Source organism: Mesoplodon bidens (genome assembly GCF_964165515.1).
Source record: "Mesoplodon bidens genome assembly, chromosome: 5".
NCBI lineage: Eukaryota > Metazoa > Chordata > Mammalia > Artiodactyla > Ziphiidae > Mesoplodon > Mesoplodon bidens.
The window spans coordinates 56166078-56189075 of NC_138161.1; the positions used below are offsets into that span (position 1 = coordinate 56166078).

General features: G+C 38.6%; 2 protein-coding genes across 8 annotated transcripts in view; both read left to right on the plus strand.

Moving 5' to 3' along the window:
- The window catches only part of DZIP3 (DAZ interacting zinc finger protein 3), a 121422-nt gene that overhangs the window by 18294 nt on the left and 80130 nt on the right, over window positions 1–22998 (plus strand). For all 7 annotated transcript variants that reach the window (XR_014015941.1, XR_014015942.1, XR_014015943.1 and 4 more), the window contains exons 4-8: window positions 2046–2201; window positions 8887–9003; window positions 12490–12570; window positions 13801–13925; window positions 16568–16682. Coding sequence is in view for 4 of the 7 variants with exons in the window: in XM_081235241.1 (XP_081091367.1) it covers window positions 2046–2201; window positions 8887–9003; window positions 12490–12570; window positions 13801–13925; window positions 16568–16682 (594 nt within the window). In the remaining 3 variants the exon portion in view is untranslated. The remainder of the gene's footprint in view (window positions 1–2045; window positions 2202–8886; window positions 9004–12489; window positions 12571–13800; window positions 13926–16567; window positions 16683–22998) is intronic.
- On the plus strand, window positions 18023–19703 carry LOC308617601 (SWI/SNF-related matrix-associated actin-dependent regulator of chromatin subfamily D member 1-like; the record flags this gene model as incomplete). Its single annotated transcript, XM_081234821.1, has 1 exon — window positions 18023–19703. The coding sequence occupies one exon, from the start codon at window positions 18023–18025 to the stop codon at window positions 19553–19555; it is 1533 nt and encodes a 510-aa protein (XP_081090947.1). The 3' UTR covers window positions 19556–19703.

Genomic DNA, 22998 nt, shown 5'->3' on the forward strand with positions numbered 1-22998 from the left:
TAGTTTCTGCTTTATAACAAAGTGAATCAGCTATACGTATACATATATCCCCATATCCCCGCCCTCTTGTGTCTCCCTCCCATCTTCCCTATCCCACACCGCTAGGTGGTCAGAAAGCACCGAGCTGATCTCCCTGTGCTATGCAACTGCTTCCCACTAGCTATCTATTTTACATTTGGTAGTGTATATGTGTCCATGTCACTCTCTCACTTTGCCACAGCTTACCCTTCCCCCTCCCGGTGTCCTCAAGTCCATTATCTATGCCTGTATCTTTATACCTGTCCTGCCCCTAGGGCCTTCAGAACCTTTTTTTTTTTTCTTTTAGATTCCATATATATGTGTTAGCATATGGTATTTGTTTTTCTCTTTCTGACTTACTTCACTCTGTGTGACAGTCTCTAGGTCCATCCACCTCACTACAAATAACTCAGTTTCATTTATTTTTATGGCTGAGTAATATTCCATTGTATATATGTGCCACATCTTCTTTATCCATTCATCTGTTGATGGACACTTAGGTTGTTTCCATGTCCTGGCTATTGTAAATAGAGCTACAATTAACATTTTGGTACATGACTCTTTTTGAATTATGGTTTTCTCAGGGTATATGCCCAGTAGTGGGATTGCTGGGTTGTATGGTAGTTCTATTTTTAGTTTTCTAAGGAAACTCCATACTGTTCTCCATAGTGGCTGTATCAATTTACATTCCCACCAACAGTGTGACAATGGTCATTCTTCATAAAGGATTGTTTGGTTATTTTTTAGAAGCTTTTTTTTTTAACTTTTTGAAAAATTTAAAACCTACAGAAAAGTTGCAAGACTAGTACATTGAACACTTATATACTCTTTACTGAGATTTAGCAAACTGTTAACATTTCCTACATTTTTGGATGTAAATACAATGAAGTACCATAAAATGTAAGATGTGTTTGTTGGGTGTTGTTGGGAATGAAGGAATCTCAATTTAAGACTCAAAACCAGAAGGGGAGAGGAGGAGGCAGAGGAAGAGTAGTAGTCCTGCTGTGGACCTTATTGGTTCCTAGTTACTTTCCTGGGTAGTTCCAGGTCTGTTAGAAACCAGGAAGTGACAGTTACCACACACCAGTGACTATTTTGCGTTTTCAGTGACTCTACATGGCCTCTGCAGTAATAACCTGTCTGTTCTCATATACAGAGGTCAGTGGCTACATATTCATATTCCCAAAGTTTCAGCAGGGTATAAGGACTGTGGTATCTTGTTAAGGTTTGAAGGAAGGCCATCATCCATCTGTTCCAGGATCGTTACTCATTTCTATTGCCCATTCGTTCCTCACAATTAATGTTAATAGAAAATCCAGCAAGACTTGACTATATAGCTATCAGTTAACCATTAACTACAGCTTTATTAAGTCTGTAGGATCAGTTCCTGAAGTCCCAAGATTATTACTATTTATTCGGCTCTGACTGAATTGAGATTATACGTAGAATCATTATATTATACTAATTTATTTATAATTTAAAGTATTATAACTATTCATTTTCAAATTGCCGTGTTTAGTAGCTGAAGCATTAGTCACATAACGTAAAAAGCACTGTTGGATATAGTTTTCATATTATTTTGTAGAATAATCTATTTAATATTTTAAACTTAGCATTTTTTAATGCCTTAAATGGACCAATTCAGTACATGTTTTGTTTTTCTCAAGGGCAACCATTTTTTAAGGCTTAACTCATATTTAAGCCTAAAATCATTCATGTTTTCCATCCCACCACCATAAAAAAAGACATAATTATTCCCATCTTAGAATCTATGCTTTGTTTATAACTTTTAAATTCATTTATGATGGCCTTCCTTAGATTAAAGCTTCTTGAGTTTTAGTCCTAAACTTTCAGCTATGTTGTAAGTTCCTTGAGAGCAGAGAGAATGTCTTATTCTTATTGTAATCTGTCAGAGTGATCTACATATAGCATGTAAAGGAACTTTTAAAAAAATACTTTAGCTGGTTTTAATATTAGAGTAAATTAGAACATGTATAATTGTGTAAATTTTTAATAATGTCTTCTAGGACAAACAGGAAAAGAACATACCTACTGATCTTGTCCCTGTTAACCTGTTATTAGAAGTGAAGAAGTTATTAAATGCAATTAATACTCTACCAAAAGGTGTGGTTCCTCACATCAAGAAGTTCTTACAAGAAGATTTTTCCTTCCAAACTATGCAGGTAAGATCATAATTTGATATTTGGGGCAGAAGTGTAGGTCTGTGTATATGATACACTGTGTTCCTTTACTCTCACACTACTGCTATATTCACAGCACTTCTGACACTAGATGTGTGGGTTTAGTCCCACAACAGTGAATTCTCCAACGTTACCTGGGTGTCCTACAAATCAATTCAATTCTGACACTGTCTACCTGGAGTTAGCATCTGATTCCACAAGTTAAGGGCCCATTCCAAGACTGCTCCCACTTCGGATGCCAATCACCAGTCCTAGGTTGCCCCAGTACTTCTGACTGACTGGCTATACATTGGGGTTCCCATGACCCCTCATGAGTGCAGTAATGTGCCAGAACAGCTCATGGAACTCAGGGAAACACGTTGACCCGTTTATTACATGATAAATGATATGATTGATAAAGGGTACAGCTGAACAATCACAGGAAGATATACATAGGGCAAGGGAATGTCTCAAGTGCAGGAGCTTCTCTTCTTTTGGAGTTGGGGTACACCACTCTCCTGGCATGTGCATGTGCAAACTGGAAGTTTTCCAAAGCCCATACTTTTAGAATTTTTATGGAGATTTTATCATGTAGGCATGATTAATTATTAATTCAGTTTCCAGCCTCTCTTCCCTCTTTAGGGTATGGTGCTGAAATTTCCAAGCTTCTAATCATGGCTTGGTCTTTCTGGTGACCAAGCCTCCATCCAGAAGCCCACTGAGAGTCACCTCATTAGAACAAAAGACTCTCCTATCATCCAGGAAATTCCAAGGGTTTTAGGAGCTCTGTGTCTGGAACCAGAGTCAAAGACCAAATATTGGCAGGAACTGGGGACAGATCAATGTATGTATTTCTTATTATATATGTATTCCCTATTATTTTACAATGACTCTTTTCTTTTCTTTTTTTCTTTTCTTTCCTTTTCTTTCTTTCATTCTTTCTTTCTCTCTTTCTTTTTTTCCCTCCCTCCCTCCCTTCCTTCCTTCCTTCCTTTTCCTTCCTTCCTTCCTTCCTTTCTTCCTTTTTTCCTTTCTTTCCTTTCTTTCTTTACCATAACAGTGCCACTAAGGTCTTGACATCTCCATCTTATATCTTGTGAAGGGCTTTGGTTTCAGCTTTGACTCTAGACTTTTATTAATTAAATAAAGCTGATGCTAGCCTTTCAAGGATAATGATAGGAATGTGGGTTAGTAGCTTATAAGCTGTTGACTATAAGGTCTAGTGTTTATTCTAATTCTAATAACTCACAACATGCCACTCTGGGAGAGGAAACTGCTTTCAGTTTTCCTAATTTGTAAAGTACTGACAGATTTTTCAAAAATGTAAAATATAAAGAAAAATAATAAGACCTGGATTTTTTCTTTTTTTTTTTTTTTTTTTTTTTCTTTTTGCGGTATGCGGGCCTCTCACTCTTGTGGCCTCTCCCGTTGCGGAGCACAGGCTCCGGATGCGCAGGCCCAGCGGCCATGGCTCACGGGCCCAGCCGCTCCGCGGCATATGGGATCCTCCCAGACCGGGGCACGAACCCGTATCCCCTGCATCGGCAGGCGGACTCTCAACCACTGCGCCACCAGGGAGGCCCTAAGACCTGGATTTTTAAATGAGATAAATATTTTAGAGAATATATTGTCAATTTGCATCTTAGAAATAGTTTTTCTAGATAATAAGTTGTGAAACTTTCAACACAAGATGGGTATCAGTTTGTAAATTAATGGAATTTCCCAAAGTTAAAGAAAATGATCTTCTCTTCTTTGTGACAGTTAATTGGGGGGCCGAGACAGACACCATAGGTGTCCTGAAAAGGCCACATTTACCTTTTCTGTGAAAGAATATATCATTAATTATTTCCATGAAACAAATTAATACTATTATGATTAAAAATTTAGACAACTCTAAAAATATCCAAAGACTTTATATACAGCTATAATCTTAAGTGAGGTAATTTACCACAAGTATGAATTCTGGTTTGAAATTGATGGAATAATGCCACTATTTCCCTCTTATCTTTTGGAAATCACCCAGAAACCACAATAGGAAATAGAAATCAGTAGCCTTTATATATATAAACAATACCAGTTAGAAGGTAAACATGAAAGAAAAATATTTTTAATAGTAACAGAAAAGATAAAATACCCAGGAAAACACTTAAGAAATGTACAAGATATAAACTAGTGTTCCTCACAGTTTTTCCTAAGCCACTTATGTGAGCCTATCTGACCCCCATACTAGTCCTAAAGAATCAAAATCTCTGGGGAGAGGTCTGGGAATCTGCATTTTAGCAGGTACCCCCACACACTGATCTTTTTTACACTAAGTTTAGAAATCAATACTTTATATTAAAACAATAAATAAAAATTTCTAAAACTCTATTAAAGGTAAGATACGAAGACCTGTATGGGAAGCAATACATGTAGGAAGACACAATGTGATAGAGAAGTCAATTTTCCTGAAATTAAAATTTACAAATATCATATAATTCCAATAAAAATAACAAAAGGGTTTTTTTTGTTTGTTTTTGTTTTTGTTACTAAAAGCTAGTTCTAAAGGTAAATTAAGGGAACAATAGCCAGGAAAATTACGAAAGAGAAGTGTGGGAGAGAAGGGCTGGGAATTTGCCCACTTTGGTATTAAAACTTACTATGGGGACTTCCCTGGTGGAGCAGTGGTTAAGAATTCACCTGCCAATGCAGGGGACACGGGTTTGAGCCCTGGTTCTGGAAGATCCCACATGCCACGGAGCAACTAAGCCCGTGCGCCACAACTACTGAGCCTGTGCTCTAGAGCCCATGAGCCATGACTACTGAGCCCGTGTGCTGCAACTACTGAAGCCTGCATGCCTAGAGCCCATGCTCCTCAACACGAGAAGCCACCGCAATGAGAAGCCCATGAAGTGCAACAAAGAGTAGCCCCTGCTCACCACAACTAGAGAAAGCCCATGTGCAGCAAGGAAGACCCAATGCAGCCCAAAATAAATAAATTAAATAAATAAATTGAAAAAAAGCTTACTATGAAGCTCTAATAATTAAAAGATTGTGTTACTTGCTCTTGACTCTACAGACAAGTGTAGAAAATACAAGAGAAATTCCAGTAGTAGACCCAAATACATTCAGAAATGTTATGTGTAATAACAAAAGTTGGTAATACTAAAGGGGAAGTGGACCAATCAGCAATCCCAGTGGAAGATTTTTTTTTTTTTTTTTTTTTGCGGTACACGGGCCTCTCACCGTTGTGGCCTCTCCCATTGCAGAGCACAGGCTCCTGAAGCGCAGGCTCAGTGGCCATGGCTCACGGGCCTAGCCGCTCTGCGGCATGTGGGATCTTCCCGGACCGGGGCACAAACCCGTGTGCCCTGAATCAGCAGGCGAACTCTCAACCACTGTACCACCAGGGAAGCCCCCCAGTGGAAGATTTTAACATAGCTTTCTTAATAAGTAATAGAACATGAACACAAAATTAGTAAGGCTGTAGCAAACTTGATGTAATTGACTTATATATGTGTAACAGTGACAAAATGTATATTCTTTTAAATTTTTATTTATTTATTTTGGCTGTGTTGGGTCTTCATTTCTATGCATGGGCTTTCTCTAGTTGTGGTGAGCGGGGGCCACTCTTCATCGCAGTGCACGGGCCTCTCACTGTCGCGGCCTCTCTTGTTGTGGAGCACAAGCTCCAGATGTGCAGGCTCAGTAGTTGTGGCTCACGGGCCTAGTTGCTCCGTGGCATGTGGGATCTTCCCAGACCAGGGCTCGAACCTGTGTCCCCTCCATTGGCAGGCAGATTCTCAACCACTGCGCCACCAGGGAAGCCCTATATTCTTCTTAAATGCATATAACATTTACAAAAATTGACCGTATACTAAGCAAATCTCATCAAATTTCAAAACATCAGAACACGCAGAGCATGTTCTCAAACAACTGTACAATTAATTTAGAAATTAGTTACAGATAGATAAACTAGAAAACCATTGTTCCTAAGTTAAGATATATACGTCTAATCTAGTTAAACCAGCGATCAAAGAAGAAAGCACACTGGACATTAGATAAATTTTGGAACTGAATGAAAAACATATATCAGAATTTGTGTTATTAGATAAAAGCTGTGCTGCAAGGATTATTTATAGCTTGAAATGTATATAATAGAAAAAGAAGCAAGGTTGAATATCAGTCATCTAAACATAAAATTCAAGAGGCTAGGGAAAGAACAGCAAATTAAAAACAGAGTCAAAAAAGAATAAAGATAGCTAAAACTAATGAAATAGAATAAAACAAACTAGAAAAGGTCAGTTAAACCAAAACTAGATTTTTTGAAAAGACCAAGAAAATTGATAAATGCCTGGTAAGAATGTTCAAAAAAAAAGAAGGCAAAAAGAACCAAAATCATGAATGAATGTAAAAACATCAGTACAAATTCCATAGTTATCTATTTTGTCTGAAGGGGGTTAAGAGGTGCAAACCTACAGCTATAAGATAAATAAGTCAAGTGGATATAATATATACCTAGGGAACATAGTCAGTAATATTATAAAAAGTTCATATAATGATGGATGTTAACTGGTCTTATTGCAGTGATCATTTCATGATGATGTCATAAGAAAAATGTCAAATCACTATGTTGTACACCTTGAAATATAATATGTTAATTATAACTCAATAAAATTATTTTTAAATTCCATAGTCATCTAAAGGATAATACAGAATTCTGCTACTTGCAGTGGCTGCCTGGGTTGGTTTAGAGCAACCTTCTTTTGAGAAGAACTAGGAAAACAGGGCAGAATCTTTTGCTTATTTGTGCTTTTCTTGCAGATCACTTAATTCAACTAGGGGCTGAGATGACTCCAAGCTTTACTTCTGTTCTGTGAAGAAGAGTCTATTTGTGGTTTACCCTTTGTAGCAGATACTGTCAGTGCCCTGCCCATACCCCTTGACCCCTTGAACTCTATCATTTCAGTATACTCTGGACAGTTTCCAGTTTTCAGTATCTACATCTCTATGCTTCAGGCCTTTCTTTCTTTCTTTTTTTTTTTTTTCTGGAACTGCAGAAGGCTGTAATTCTCATGGCAGTTTAGAGATCCCAAGGAATTAATACTCCCCCCTTACCTCAGAAAGCACTCAGTCAATAAACCTTGGGAGTTATTATATAAATATCCCAGTTCTCTCTCCCCTTAAGTTGGATAATACTGAGGCTTGAATTTTTCAGTGTTTTTCTGTTGTATTAACCCTAGTCATCCACTGTGCGTAACTAGCTTAATAACACACCTTTTAGTTTAAAGCCTGCTTTCTCTTCCCTGATACCCTTCTCCACTCCACTACCATTGTTCTCTGCACCTCTCAAATAAACTACTTGCATTCAAATCCTTGTGTTAGGGTCTGCTTCCAACTGGAACCAAAACAGACACTTTGACTCTAAGGGTAAATTTCTTTAGGGTCCCAACCAAAAGAATAAGGTGTTTACCAGGGCCCCTCTTCCTTGATAGGTCATACACTCCAATTTTCCCTCTAGCTCTGCAGCTTTGTGGAAAGCTCTGTCTAGCATTTCAGCCTCTCAGCCATAACTGAATACAGCAATTGCCTTAAGGAGATAAGTGACTCCAAAAGTCAGTCTGCTATCTCTGGGCCTTCCTCCTCTATTGCATGTTGGCCCCAGAGATTTTCAGTGCCTTGGTAGCTTTCCAAACAAAAAAAGGTGTTTTTTTAATATTTTATCCAGCTTTTTTAGTTCTCGTTGAGAATATTGCTTTGAAACTACCTAAACTATTTGGCAAAGTTAACTACCTAAACTGTTTGGCAAACACTTCAGTGTTATATTTTATATACCTATCCAAATTCAAGAGATATTGTTGAGTATATGGTTGGATACATGAGTCTGGAATTCAGGTGATAGTTCTGAGCTCGAAATATAAATTTGGAAAACTGTCAGTGTGTAGACGCTATTTAAAAAGATGACAGTGGATTACTTTATCTAGGGAATGTGTGTTGATAGAGAAGAGGTTCATTAAATAGAGTGTTATGGAGACTGAAGTAAAATATCTAGTTAGGCTAGGAGAAAAACAGGGAAGTATTTATTGTATACTGGAAATCAAGTTAAGAAAATGTAGATTAAATTTCCCACATAGATAATACATCATTAAACAACTAACGTAATTTAAGCCAAGCATTTGTGGGTACAAGGCATTGGGGAATGGACACAAAGATAAGACATAGTTAATTCCTTTCATTTCATCTATGTAAATAAACTATGGTACATAATAAATCATATATTAGCTTGGTTCCAATTAGATGACAGCATAAGATGGTTTGCCTTGGTGTTGGTATTTTTAAAGCCAGCATTCCTATTTACCAGAGATTCAGGGCTGGAATGAAGATTTTTAGCCATGTTAGAGAATAGAAGCTATGAGAATGAAGTGGGATTATGACTTTCCTCTGAAGTAGGAGTGGACACTGCCAACCCTTCAGCAGGCATAGGAATGCTTTTTAGTATCTTGAGGAAGTAGTTACAAAGATGATTTGTCGAACTACTTAAAAACAAACCAATATGAGAACAATTTTATCTAGGTCATGTGGATTTTTTAAAAAAATCATCTTTATTCTCCAAATTTTCTACAATGAGCATGTGTTATTTGTATAATAAAAATAAATGTTGATATTTGCTCTAACTTAAGGAAATTTTCAACCAAATTATTTTCCACAGAGAGAAGTTGCAGCCAACAGCCAAAATGGGGAGGAAATTGTTCCTGCTTTGACTTTACGTTTCTTAATAACACAACTGGAAGCAGCACTTAGGAACATTCAAGCTACTAATTATACTGTAAGTGTTTTCTTTTGGCATGTTTGAAATAATGGACTTGGACAACATTTTTTCAATGAGAGAGCAGTCAGTGTATGCTTATTTTAAGGTGTAGGCCAATTTGTATTTTCCTCATTTACCTCTAGAGAAAGGTATACATAGATTGATTTCTTTCACATGTCTTGTACTTTCTCATGACTGCTTCTCTTTAATGAGCCGATTCTAGTTTCCTTTCCTACCATAACATTGTTCATCTTAAATAGAGAAACTTGAACTAGTAAAAATGGGCTTTCCCAATTAGAAATGGAGAGTCATGAACTTTAAAAACTACTCCTTCCTTTCCTCCTAATTGATAATCAGCTCCTCTTTTTACTGATATTTCTGTTTTTTTAATTGAAGTATAGTTGATTTATAATTTTGTGTTAATTTCTGCTGTACAGCAAAGTGATTCAGTTATACATATATATACGTTCTTTTTTATATTCTTTTCCATTACGGTTTATCTCAGGATATTGAATATGGTTCTTTGTGCTATACAGTAGGACCTTGTTTATCCATTCTATATGTAATTCTACTGATATTTCTGTATTTGTAAAAATTGGAACTTCTGTCATCTATTATTGAGTAATCATGTGAGATAAAATTGACAAGACATACTTATATGTTCAAGGTCAAATGATACTTCAGAAATAGAGAAAAATCTGAGGAAAAGTAAACATTGCATCAAAAATAAGAACCAATAGTAAGGACATAAAAGGAAAAATCAGTCCTTTGAATAATCTGGATCAGTAAAATAAGCTAAGTTTTGCACACATGTAGAAGATGGATTAGAGTTGTCTTCAAGAATGGACTACCCAGGCATCAAACAAAGTAGCCTAAGACACCACATCCCATATTATAATAGTATACAAAGAGATGGAAAAATCAGCCTTTTTTAGGATTCTCAGGACAGGTTCTAAGAGGTATATGTACCACCCTAAAGGAATTCTAGATGGAGTTAAAAGAGGGAACAAAGAAAAGTAATTTGCATCAACATGTAATCCTAAGAACTTCTGGGATGCTGCAGACCTGCTATTTCTCCCAGTCACCAGGTTGCTAAGCAGTGAAATAAATCACTATAAACTCAGCATTAACAGATGCTGATTGCTTAGCCTTCTCTACTTAGGCATTACTTCAAAGATGAGTCTTACACTAAGAATGGAAAAGTTTCCTCTGTTGTTGGCACTTGTGAGCAGAATCAGAATTGTCACAATCACAGCAGCCTACTGCTATATCCAAATGTCTCTCTCTGTTCCTCCAGGCCACCGAGGAGAGGCGAGGCAACCTTTTAGGAAGTGGCAGTAGGGTGGGGGTGGGGGACAGCTGCCAGTAACATCTCTATATCCATTTAGTTCCAGTACCTGGGATACTCTCTGTTAATTGGGGGAAGGTAGGAAGGAAAGGGCAGGGCCTTTAGGTTAGAAATGTACCATTTGCATCTTTAAATTCTTTACATTCTACATCTAATGATAGCATTACCACAATTCTGCATCTTATCTTGTTCTCAAATGCTCTTTTTGTTTAGAATTATATGAGACAAGGACTTCCTTGTAGTTTAAATGAAGCTAGTTTTTTAGAAGTTACAAAATAATAGTTCACACCTATTAGTGTTTGCTATAAAGCAGACACTGTTCTAAGCACTTTGTAAGGATTAGCTTATTTAGTCTTCACAAGCAACCCATCTCATTATTCCCATTTTACAGATTAGAAACTAGGGCACGGAGGTTAACTAATTTGCTTAATTCATCTAGTAGTAAGTAGTGGAGTCAAGATACAAACCCATGTAGTGTTGGCTTCAGAGCCTCTGCAGAGATAGGGAGTTTAAGATGGAAACCAATTAGATGTTACAGGGGAGTTTGTTTATAAACTCACTTGGCCCATTGATAATAAACATACATGTGTATTTCCACTGAAATTAGTTTGAAGCTAAACTCCTAACCCCAGCCAGTTATAAATATATACTGTTGGCCATTATACTTTTAGTCAGTATAGAGCTTATGAAAAGAATGAACAATATTTTTCTCCATAGACATTTAACTTTTTATTTTGAGATAATTTTAGATGCAGAGAGGCTGCAAAAATACAACTTTGTACAATACAAAAGTACAGAGAGGTCCTGGTGTACCCTTCAGGCAGTTTCCCTCAATAGTTACATCTACATAACAATATATTATCAAAACCAGGAAGTTGACATTGGTACAGTGGGTGTTGTGTCAGGGGTCTCCAACCCCCATGTTCAGGACTCATGGAACTCAGTATATAGTTGTACTCATGCTGAGATTTATTGCAATTATATAGTAAAGATACACACCCAGACTATAATGGTCAAAACATAACGTAGGCAGAGTCTAGAGGAATCCATCTTCAGGCTTCCCTATGTTTTCTCCCTTCCGTGAGGGGTTACACAGAGTACATTCCTTCCTTCTCTCCCTCCAACAAAAATGCAGGGGTGTGTGTGTGTGTGTGTGTGTGTGTGTGTTTAGTTAGTTAGTTATATTTCTGCCCAGGGAAGTCCATTAGAGAATCAGTGCTCAAGATTTTTATTGGGCATTGGTCATGTAGGCACCCTCTGCCTAACATGTATCAAAAATTCCCAGAAGAAACTTCCTGGTGTTCAGCATAAATCACATAGTTGGCACAAACAGTCTAGGAACAGTGAGACACCCCTGTCAGAGAACAGTGGGAACACTCTTGAAATCCAGATTTACAGATACCAGCCGAGGGTCGGCCTTGCAAGCAGACCTTTCTAAGGATAGCATTCTCAGGTCAGCTGTGATAAATTTTTTATGCACAGGTGTGTATAGTTCTGTCCCATTTTATTGTAAGTGTATATGTTTGTAACCACTACTGGAATCAGGATAAAAGAACTATTTCATCACCATGAAAATCTCTTATGCTACCCCTTTATAGTCACATGCACCCTTTACCCTCCTCACTCTCCCTAACCCCTAATCTATTCTCCATCTCTAATTTGGCATAGACCATTTTCAAATGAAGGAAATATTTGTGTTTTAATTTTTCATTAAATAAGTGATAAGCTTTATGTTCATACTGTTATAACAAAACCCACATGTGGACAATAAAAGACTTTGATTTAAGAGATCATTGTATTTTTTAAGCTGGATGGTAGTATTTGTTATTATCTAAAGTGTTCCTATACAAAAATATCATGAGAGAAAGAGAATTTTTTGGAAAGTTTTAGTATAACAAATCTTGATGGCATTTGCTTTCATTTTCTTTTATCAAACTCTGATGTTTTATTTTGAGATTATTGACTGTCTTCGGGGCAAACTATTAAATACATCTAAAATGAATTCTCTGTAGTGATTATTAGATGATTGACAATATAATGATAATTTAAACTATTTTTAATAGTTATTAAATAGGCCTAGGATATTTAATTAAGCTTTCTACACTAAAAAGTAGCATAGTCTAAATAATCAACTAAAGTATATTTTATCTTTTTAGGCACATCAGATTAATATTGGTTATTATTTGACATTACTATTTTTGTATGGAGTAGCAGTCACTGAAAGAGGAAAGAAAGAGGTATGTAGCATGTGTTATTTGCACATTATAAATCTCTTCACATACACTGACTTCATTTTAACAAATTAAAGTGTTGATTTTTGACATTCTCTAAAAATTGAAACCACTCTGACTTTTCTGTTGTATATTGAAAATGTAAAGTAATTATGCTAGAGACTATATTGTGAAACTAAAAATATTGGTAGGGGAAACTTAATGTTAGCTTATAACTTTATTTTATTTATCTTTGAAATACTTATCACTTATATAAAACAGAAAATTGTTTAGCTTCTTTCACTTATATAATAAATTTTAATCCATTTTTTAGTATAGTTTAGTCTCTCTGGTCTTTATCTTACCCTCTTTGTAAAATATGAATTTTACCTCAAATTCTTTATCAAATAAAGTGAAGTGCAAAAGTAAAAATCTAGGAGGTAAGTAGGTGATTTCTAAGGGTGCTTACAAATTTAAATTCTCTTTTTCTTATTTTTAATGATTTCTCAATTGCAGCCTTGATATCTCTTTTCCTTTTTGTATTCCTAAATTTGTACTCTCTACTTGGTTTCATAAATAAATAAATCTGACTTGTTAATTAGGTGAAGTAGAATTTATAAGCACCAAACTGAAAACATTTCCACTTTAAATAATTTCACATAATGCTAATTATTTAGTGTGATGTGCTAGAGAATATTTTAAAATGAGGCCATGCAGCATTTTTTTTCCCAGGGAGACCAGGGCTACTGTGCCTGTTTTAATAATGATAACTAAAACATTTATTAGAACTGATTCTGTAGTTTACTTCTAAACCCATATTGCTTATGATCAAGGTGGTCATTCCTCAAAAGAGACTATATGTGTGGTCAAAAAGTCACTTATTTCCTATTTGAAAAACTAGGAAGATTTGTGCTCTAATTAGAATGAAAAATTAGGAAGAATTATAAAGAACTATGTTCCCATAGTCATCAGAAGAGCCCTTATTTTGGCTAGTAATATTTGTCAGTTTTAGATATAAAGGTTGTTTTAATATTCACTTTGAAACACTGGTTAAAGATCTTTAGTTCTTTTGTAAATAAATAAAGCACTGAGTACATTATTTATGGGATTATATACAGAGATGTATTAGAGATAAGAATAAATGACTGGATCAATATTAAAGCTGCCCTAACTTCTCCAGTTTGGGAAATAACTGTTTATTGTAAAAGGAAAAAAATGATTTTTACATCAGCCAAACCTAGCTTTATGTTGCTACAGGATTGTATAGAAGCTGAGAATAAATTTCTGGTGATGAAGATGGTGATCCAAGAAAATGAAATTTGTGAAAACTTTATGTCTTTAGTTTATTTTGGACGTGGTTTACTTCGATGTGCTCAGAAGAGGTAAGGATTTTAATTAATGGGTAGATCTTGCCTATCAACTTTTAGCATTATGTAATGGGAATAAAGTTTGTACAATATACCAGGGATCGTGACATTTGTGCTCTACTGATTCTTTTCTCCATCACTGATTCTATAGATAATTTCTTTAATGTACTTGAGAATATTAAGTATCAAACTTAACAGGCCATGGCAATGAAAGGTGGTACAGCATAGGCATTAGGAGCATAGGCTTTGGAGTCTGATAGGCCTGGGTTCAAATACATTTTCTACCACTTATCTAATATATGACTCTAGGAAATTTAATGTTGCTAAGCCTTATCTTTGGAACTAATAATAGTGCCCACCTCATAAAGTGATTAACAGTGCCCAGGACACAAAAATGCTATTCTTAATAGATAATTAATGATTGTAGTTATTAATGTTATCACCACTTGGAATAGGTATTTAAGTTATAAATGAGCTTATAACTCATTGAAAGGGTCCAAATTCTGAGTCTGGAAGTATTGGGTATTACACACTTAGTGAAATTGGACAGGAGAATGTTTATAGACCATCTGTTCACTTCCCATATGTAGATCCCTAGGCAGTTGTAGCATCATTCATTCATTTTATTTGCTAAACATTTATCCTATTTTAGAGACTGCTATAGGTGTTGGGGATAAAATGGTTTACAAAGTAGATAGTTCCTGTCCTAGTGTAACTGACAGTATAGTGAACGTTATAGACCTTAATCAAATAATCAGTTATATAAATAATCAATTATGAAATGTGATAAAGTGCTATGAAGGAAAATATAATGAAAAATTAGTCTTTATTGGAATCCCAATGTCTTTCTGGGATTCAGAAGTCTCCTTGAGGAAATAATGTTTGGCTGGGATCTGAAGGGTGAATTAGGCAAAACTGACTTATGCAAATCCTTATGAAGGATTACTGCTGGGCCCAACCATTGAATGCCTAAAAGCATCACTTATATGGTAGTTCCTTGATTCTTTGTAAGGTTGGTCTTCTATCCTCTGGCATGCCTTCGTTTTACTGTCCAGAAGATGTCCCACTTCCTGTTTGTTAGCATGATGTCATCAATGTAGTTGGCCAGTGTGATGTTTTGCAGAATGTCAGGATGATCAGAATCCCCTTAGTCTATATTGTGGAGAGAATTAACATAGCTCTAAGACAAGACAGAGAATCTGTACTGCTGTCCTTTCCTCAGATATGTGAACTACTCTTTATTTTCCTTATTGATGGGCATTGGAAAGAAATCAATTTCCCAAATAATTGACACTAGAAAGCCCAGTCGCCTGGCAGCATCATTTACTTTCATCCCTGGCCTATAGAGAACAGCCACCACTGAGCTGCTCAAAGACACTGATGTCCTTCTCACTCTGTATTTCTTATTACATTAATGGATGGAATGTCTTCTGGGCCTTTCTGGGGAACATTGTCTAGTGATGGATTCTATGGTCTTATGCAGTAAGTCCATTCTAACATCTTTACCTCCCTGAGCTTTCTTTAATACTCTGCCAAGAAATTTTCAACATTTCCACCTCAATTACTAGAGGCCATTGTGGTTTCCAAGCTTCAAGTAGCCTTCTCAGCAGCATGTTAGGACTGGCTTCAGGTGTCCTTGCTAGGAAAGTAAATGCTGAATTATGGAAGAGTTGCCCCATATCAATATATATTTCCCTATCAAGGTATATATTTGACCATTGGTTCAGCACTCTTAAGATCCACTCCCAGACATGTTCCTGCCAGTACATAGTAGTCAAGTTCTCCAATGCTTATGGTGAATAAGCTTTTTCTTCCTCTGTTTTCCCACTTGGGCTTTGCTTATACTTGATCCTAGATTTTTTTTGTCTGTAGGCAATGAGTAGATACAAGAGAGGATTTTGAGGAGGAAGAGTATCATCTTTTGAGACATGTACCTCAGATCATATTTTTGCATGGTCTGCTTGTTCCCTATTAGAGTCCTGATAGTACAGTAGTTCTGTTGAGGCTATGCTTTCGGTTTTTGCTGTTGTTCTACTCTTGTGATTAAATACTGGGCCTCATCTTCAGCATGGTCTGCCTTTATGTTTAGAGTTGGTCAAGGTTTTTGAAATGTTACCAAAGTGGCCTTTTAACTTTCACAGAGTATCCTTAGTTGATTAGTAGTAGTCCTGTTGAGGCTGTGTATTTGGTTTCTTTTGCAGTTTGTTCCACTTTGTGATTAAATCTGGGCCTGATTTTCAGCACAGTTTATCTTTATGTCTGTAGGAGATGAGGGTCTCTTTAAATGGTGCCCTCAGAGGCCTCTGTCTTTCATTGTGTCCGGAGACAAGTTGGCTGACCTGTGCCATTTTCTTTCTTCAAGGCTTCCAAGACAGTAAAAAAAAAAGCTAACCAACTCTACAGTCCCTTTAATTATCATGGCCCCCATAATGCTCAAGCTTGAGCTACTATATAATCAATTGCCTCCCCTTCCACATGTATTTCATCCCAATCTACCACAGGTGAGAGTCCTAGTGTTTGTATTTCTATAGCATGCCAGAGGTTATCACCATCCTACTTACCACACACACACAAAAAAGAGTTGCTTGTTGTCTAATTGGTAACTGTCTACTTACAGAGTCCTGTTCAAACTAACCCTATTTTAAAATGCCTTGCAGATATAATGCAGGACTGCTAGAATTTCATAAAAGCTTACAAGAAACAGGAGATACAGATGATGATTGGTTTGACATAGATCCTATGGAAGATGAAGATTTACCTACAACTTTTAAAGTAAGAAATTATTTAAGAATAACGTTTCATCTGTGGCTAATCAGAATCATCTTTGATAAACTGCAGTTTATGTTAACTATGTCATTCTACAGCAAACACATTCTTTTGTTGGGCATTAGCTTTTTGTATGAGAAACAACCTTGATTCCATTATCTAGTGCAGAATGTTAGTATGATTCAACAAGTAGAGAGAAATGAGGTAGATGTGTTAGCATTTCCAAATAACAAGATTAAAAGCTGTACTAGTTCAGTACTTCACATGGCTACAGCTAAATGTAATAGTTAACTTCTTTTTTCTAACTATATTTACCATTATTTTGCTGTGGATTTAAATTTTAAAAGTACTAAATGCTTACATCAAAAAACTTGAAAAATATAAAAATATCAACGATAAAAGTAAAATTCATCCATATGTTTCTTCAAATGGAGAAACCATTGTTAGTATTTTCATTTATATCTTTCCATACACACATGTATAAACACTCTTTACCTTTTATTTTCAGTAAATTGGTGTGATGTTATACACATTGATTTATAGTATGAAAATATATATTATTGTGAATTTCCCGTCAAGTAGATCATTATATAGTATAATTTTTTCATAGTCCATCTTAAACTGTGCTTTTAATTTGCTTAACCAATTCCCTGCTATTGAAGATTTAGTTTATCCTAAACATTCTAGTTTTTCACTATTATGGAAAGTGATCTTTTTGTATTTCTCACATCATTCCCTTAGTATAAATTTCTAAAGGTGTAATTGTGAAGTGTTTATACACTTATACAGTTATTCATGTACGTTTCCACATTTCCTCCCAGAAAGTGTGTAACCAGTTTATATTCTTAAGACAGACTATGAGAGTTTCCATTTCCCCACACCCTCTGGATATTTTTTACCTTTTGGGTAATTTTTACTCATCTGATAAGCCATGTTGGTCACTTTTTATTTGTTTAATATGAAAATAGCTACACTCGGCTTCTTTTGGTTAGCGTTTGAATGACATACCTTCTTCCAAACTTTTACTTTAAACCTTTCTGGATCCTTATATTTTAGCTGACTTTAAGGCCAAATGCATTCCTCAAAATAAAGAGGGATGTTTAATAAAAATAAAAAATTCAGTTTTCTAGGAAGCTATAACAACTCAAAGTTTGTATATACCTAATAATACAGCCTCAAAATACCTGGGACAAAAACTGGTAGAACTAGGCCTCCTGTGCCGGCGGGCCGGCCGGGCGGATGGGCGGGCGCGCGGGGGGCGCGCGGGGGGCGCGGGGGACACGCCGGGGGCGGGGGGAGTTACAGTTCCGGTTCTTTGTGCGGTTGCAGCAGCGGCTCTGGGAAAGATGGCGGCCCGAGCGGGTTTCCAGTCTGTGACTCAGAGCGGCGGCGCCGGAGCCTCAGGAGGGTGGGGCGCGGTAGCTGCCCTGGGTCCGGGCGGGACTCTGGGGCCTCTGGGGCCTCTGGTGCGAATGGGCCCGGCGCCGGGTCAAGGGCTGTACCGCTCCACAATGCCCGGAGTGGCCTATCTGAGACCAGGTATGCTACCAGGCAGCCGAATGACACCTCAGGGACCTTCCATGGGACCCCCTGGCTATGGGGGGAACCCTTCAGTCCGACCTGGCCTGGCCCAGTCAGTGATGGACCAGTCCCGCAAGAGACCTGCGCCTCAGCAGATCCAGCAGGTCCAGCAGCAGGCGGTCCAAAATCGGAACTACAATGCAAAGAAAAAGAAGATGGCTGACAAAATTCTACCTCAAAGGATTCGTGAACTGGTACCAGAATCCCAGGCCTATATGGATCTCTTGGCTTTTGAAAGGAAACTGGACCAGACTATCATGAGGAAATGGCTAGATATCCAGGAGGCCGTGAAACGTCCCATCAAGCAAAAACGGAAGCTGCGAATTTTCATTTCTAACACTTTCAATCCGGCTAAGTCAGATGGGGAAGGGACGGGGGCTTCCTGGGAGCTTCGGATAGAAGGACGGCTCCTGAAGGATTCAGCCTTGTCTAAATATGCCACCAAACAAAAGAGGAAGTTCTCTTCTTTTTTTAAGTCCTTGGTGATCGAACTGGACAAAGACCTGTATGGGCCAGATAACCATCTGGTGGAATGGCACAGGACCGCCACTACCCAGGAGACAGATGGCTTCCAGGTGAAGCGGCCAGGAGACGTGAATATACGGTGTACTGTCCTGCTGATGCTGGATTACCAGCCTCCTCAGTTTAAATTAGACCCTCGTCTGGCTCGGCTGCTGGGCATCCACACCCAGACCCGTCCAGTGATCATTAAAGCACTGTGGCAATATATTAAGACACATAAGCTCCAGGACCCACATGAGCGGGAGTTTGTCATCTGTGACAAGTACCTCCAGCAGATCTTTGAGTCTCAACGTTTGAAGTTTTCAGAGATCCCCCAACGGCTCCACGCCTTGCTTATGCCACCAGAGCCCATCATCATTAATTATGTCATCAGTGTTGACCCGAATGATCAGAAAAAGACAGCTTGTTATGACATTGATGTGGAAGTGGATGATACCTTGAAGACCCAGATGAATTCTTTTCTGCTGTCTACTGCCAGCCAGCAGGAGATTGCTACTCTAGACAACAAGATCCATGAGACCATAGAAACTATCAATCAGCTGAAGACCCAGCGAGAGTCCATGCTGAGCTTTGCCAGAGACCCTCAGGGTTTCATCAATGACTGGCTTCAGTCCCAGTGCCGGGACCTCAAGACCATGACTGATGTGGTGGGTAACCCAGAGGAAGAGCGCCGAGCTGAGTTCTACTTCCAGCCTTGGGCACAGGAGGCCGTGTGCCGATACTTCTCCAAGGTGCAGCAGAGACGACAAGAATTAGAGCAAGCCCGTTGGTTCTAGGACAACACCAGGATGAAGAGGGTCTCACTTGATACCTGTTACCCTCTTCTCCCACCCCATCCCTTCCTACCCCCAGCTTCCCTTTGCCCCACAAAGTTCCCATGTGCCTGTACCCTCCTCTGGTCTGCATAGGACCTCTAGATAGTATTAGAGAACCCGTAGTGGTAATCAGTGCATTGAATGGATTGGGCCTAAGGCCAAGTGGTCTTCAAGGGGACCAGCTACACTGATCCTGCCCTTCAGAGACCCAGGAGTTGGGAGCTTTAGCCCCTTCTCTGAGACTCAGGCCTGGGGGCACTCTATACGCTAGTTGATCTTGGCTTTCCTGATAACAGAATCCAGTTTCCTTCCCTCCCTCCACAGGTTTGGAGCAAACTGTCCCTTCACTTGTTGCCCTCTAGCACTAAAGGAATCCTGGTTCTTGGGCTCCACTGAGCCCCAGGTCAGTCTGCAGCCCTCTGGATTGGCCTGCTATCTCAGTGCTTCACTTACTCCCTCATAGGGGGTCCACATCATTATTGGAGTTTGTTCTCTTAGTATTGCTCCCTCTCACCACACTGCCTGTAGCTGCTTTTTAGGATTCCCTCCTATTTGTCCTAACCCAGGGCATTTGAGTGGGGGAATCTTGCCTTTCCCTGTCAGAGCCCCAAGGGCCCTCACCTAGGGTACTGTCATTGCCAGCAGAGGCTGTTCCTTCCTTCTGTTGCTTGGAGGTGTGACTCATTCATTCATTCCACCCTGCCTCCCCCATCCTTTCATGGAGAAACAGGCCTAAAATCAAACGGGTAAAAGCCCTGGGCCATCCCTGTCTTCCTGTCCCTTGTCTTCCCAGTTGACACCCACTGGTGACTTCTAGGGCACTGAGGAGTGAAAGCGCCTAGGGCTGGAGAATAGCTCTGAGTTGGGTTTGTGACTCTTCCCTCTCCCTGCCTCACAGGATTGTGACTCCCCAGCCCCTGCCCTCAAAAGCTTCAGACCCCTCAGGTAGCAGCAGGACCTTGTGATCTTGGCCCCTTGCAACTGAGATGGTTTTGCATCTTTCCAGGAGAGCCTCAAATTCTTCCAGGTTGTATCATCCCTGAGTTAGCATATCCCAGGCTCGCAGACTCAACACAGCAGGGTGGGAGACACCTGGGCACAGAGGGGGAATCCCATTCAGCATGGGCTCTAAACCAGCAGAACTGACAAAGCCCCTGCTTCCCCACCCCCTCCTCAGGCTTCTGCGAGCACATCCCCCAGCCCTGTATCCCTGACTGTCCCACACTGGGGACAGCAGAACTTTCTCCCTGTCTTCCCCTTCCTGTCATTATCCCACTCCTCCCTTGAAAGGTTCTCCCCAGAGTGACACTGGACAGACAACCTCTGTCCCTGGGGCTGGAACCATGAGAAGGAAGCTCAGCACTCTTACACAGTGTCCCTGAAGATAACTGTTTTTATTAACTGAATTCTTATGTTTTTTTCATGGACCAAAATTTTTTTTGTACTGTCCCCTTATCGATGTCACCCAGTTTTAATAAAAGAATCTTCTGAAAAAAAAAACAACAACAAAACTGGTAGATCTAAAAGGAGAAATAGAAGACTTCCCAGTCAGAGTGGAATATTTTAGTGTACCTCTCTCAGTAATCAATAGAATAAGCAGGCAGTCTTTGGTGTTGGCCAGGATAATCATATGACTTTTAACTTTGACCTAATAAAGTAGTAATTTTATACATTTTTGAAAAATATTGAATTTCTGTGTTTACCTGGAGCAGCCCCTACCTGGTCTTGGTTGTTTTTCTTCTTTTCCTTCTCCTTTTAAAATATTTTTATTTCTTATCCAAACTTTCTTATTTTTATTTTATGCAAAGTAATACATGTATGCAGTTTGTCAAGTAATATTAAAAGGCTTAAAAATTAACGGTCTGTGGTTTATCATCTCTAATTGTAGTTCCGGACTATGGGTAACTTCTTCTAACCCTCTAGGTATTTTCCTTTGATATTTACCTGTATTTTTATTATTTTTATTTTTTATTTTATTTTATTTTTTTTTTGCGGTACACGGGCCTCTCACTGTTGCGGCCTCTCCCATTGTGGAGCACAGGCTCCAGACGCGCAGGCTCAGCGGCCATGGCTCACGGGCCCAGCCACTCCGCGGCATGTGGGATCCTCCCGGACCGGGGCATGAACCCGTGTCCCCTGCATCGGCAGGCGGACTCTCGACCACTGCGCCACCAGGGAAGCCCTTTACCTGTATTTTTAAAAGCTATACTGCTATTTTAAAAATTTCTCCATCTTAGATATTATCTTTTGACTTCCCACTGTGGAAGAGGAGGGTTTAGTAGCTTCCTTATACATCTCCTTCACATAACACACTTCACTTCCCCATCCTACTAATAGTTATAAGTTTTTATTAAATTGGCCTTAGGGCTTCCCTTTACTCTATTACTGGGAATACCCTCACCCCTTTCCTTTGTAGATCCTCTATTTCTTGGATCTCAAGTTTTCCTCTTTCTAGGTATAATCCCTTGTTTTGGTGGTGCAACTCATCCAGCAGCTTCCTGGAAAAGGGTACTTGCTTGGGAGATAAATTTTTTGAGCTCTTTCAAGTCTCAAAATAATTTATTCTTTGTACACTTTACTTATATATTACCTGGACATAAAATTGTAGGTTGAAAATCATTTTCCTTAAATTTTAAAAATTGTGTTTCTGTTATCTTCTAACTTCCAACAGTAGTATTTTTGAGAAATTTGATGTTCTGATTATCAATCTTTTGTTATAACCTTTTTTTTTCTGGGAATTTTTAGGATATTCTGTATATTCCTAGTGTTCTGAACTTATGTTTTTTGGTTCTGGGACATTTTCTTTTTTTATTTATTTGATGATTTCTTCTTCATTTTCTCTTTTCTTTTTGAAATGTCTTTTATTCACATACTTGACATCCTGGACTGAATTTCTGGTTTTCTTATTTCTTTGCTAATTTTTATTTTTTGTCTTTTCTTTTTTAAATATTTATTTATTTATTTGGCTGTGCCTGGTCTTCCACGGCATGTGGGATCTTTAGTTGCGGCATGTGGGATCTAGTTCCCAGACCAGGGATCAAACCAGGGCCCCCTGCATTGGGAGCATGGAGTCTTAACCACTGAACCACCATGGAAGTCCCCAATTTTTTGTCTTTTTGTTCTACTTTATAGGATATTTTCTTAACTTCATCTTTTTTTGCATAGAGCTAATATTCAGCCAGTATACACTAGTGCTATCATATTAGTTCTTTTTTTTTTTTTTTTTTGCGGTACGCGGGCCTCTCACTGTTGTGGCCTCTCCCGTTGCGGAGCACAGGCTCCGGACACGCAGGCTCAGCGGCCATGGCTCATGGGCCTAGCCACTCCATGGCATGTGGGATCTTCCTGGACCGGGGCACGAACCCGTGTCCCCTGCATTGGCAGGTGGACTCAACCACTGTGCC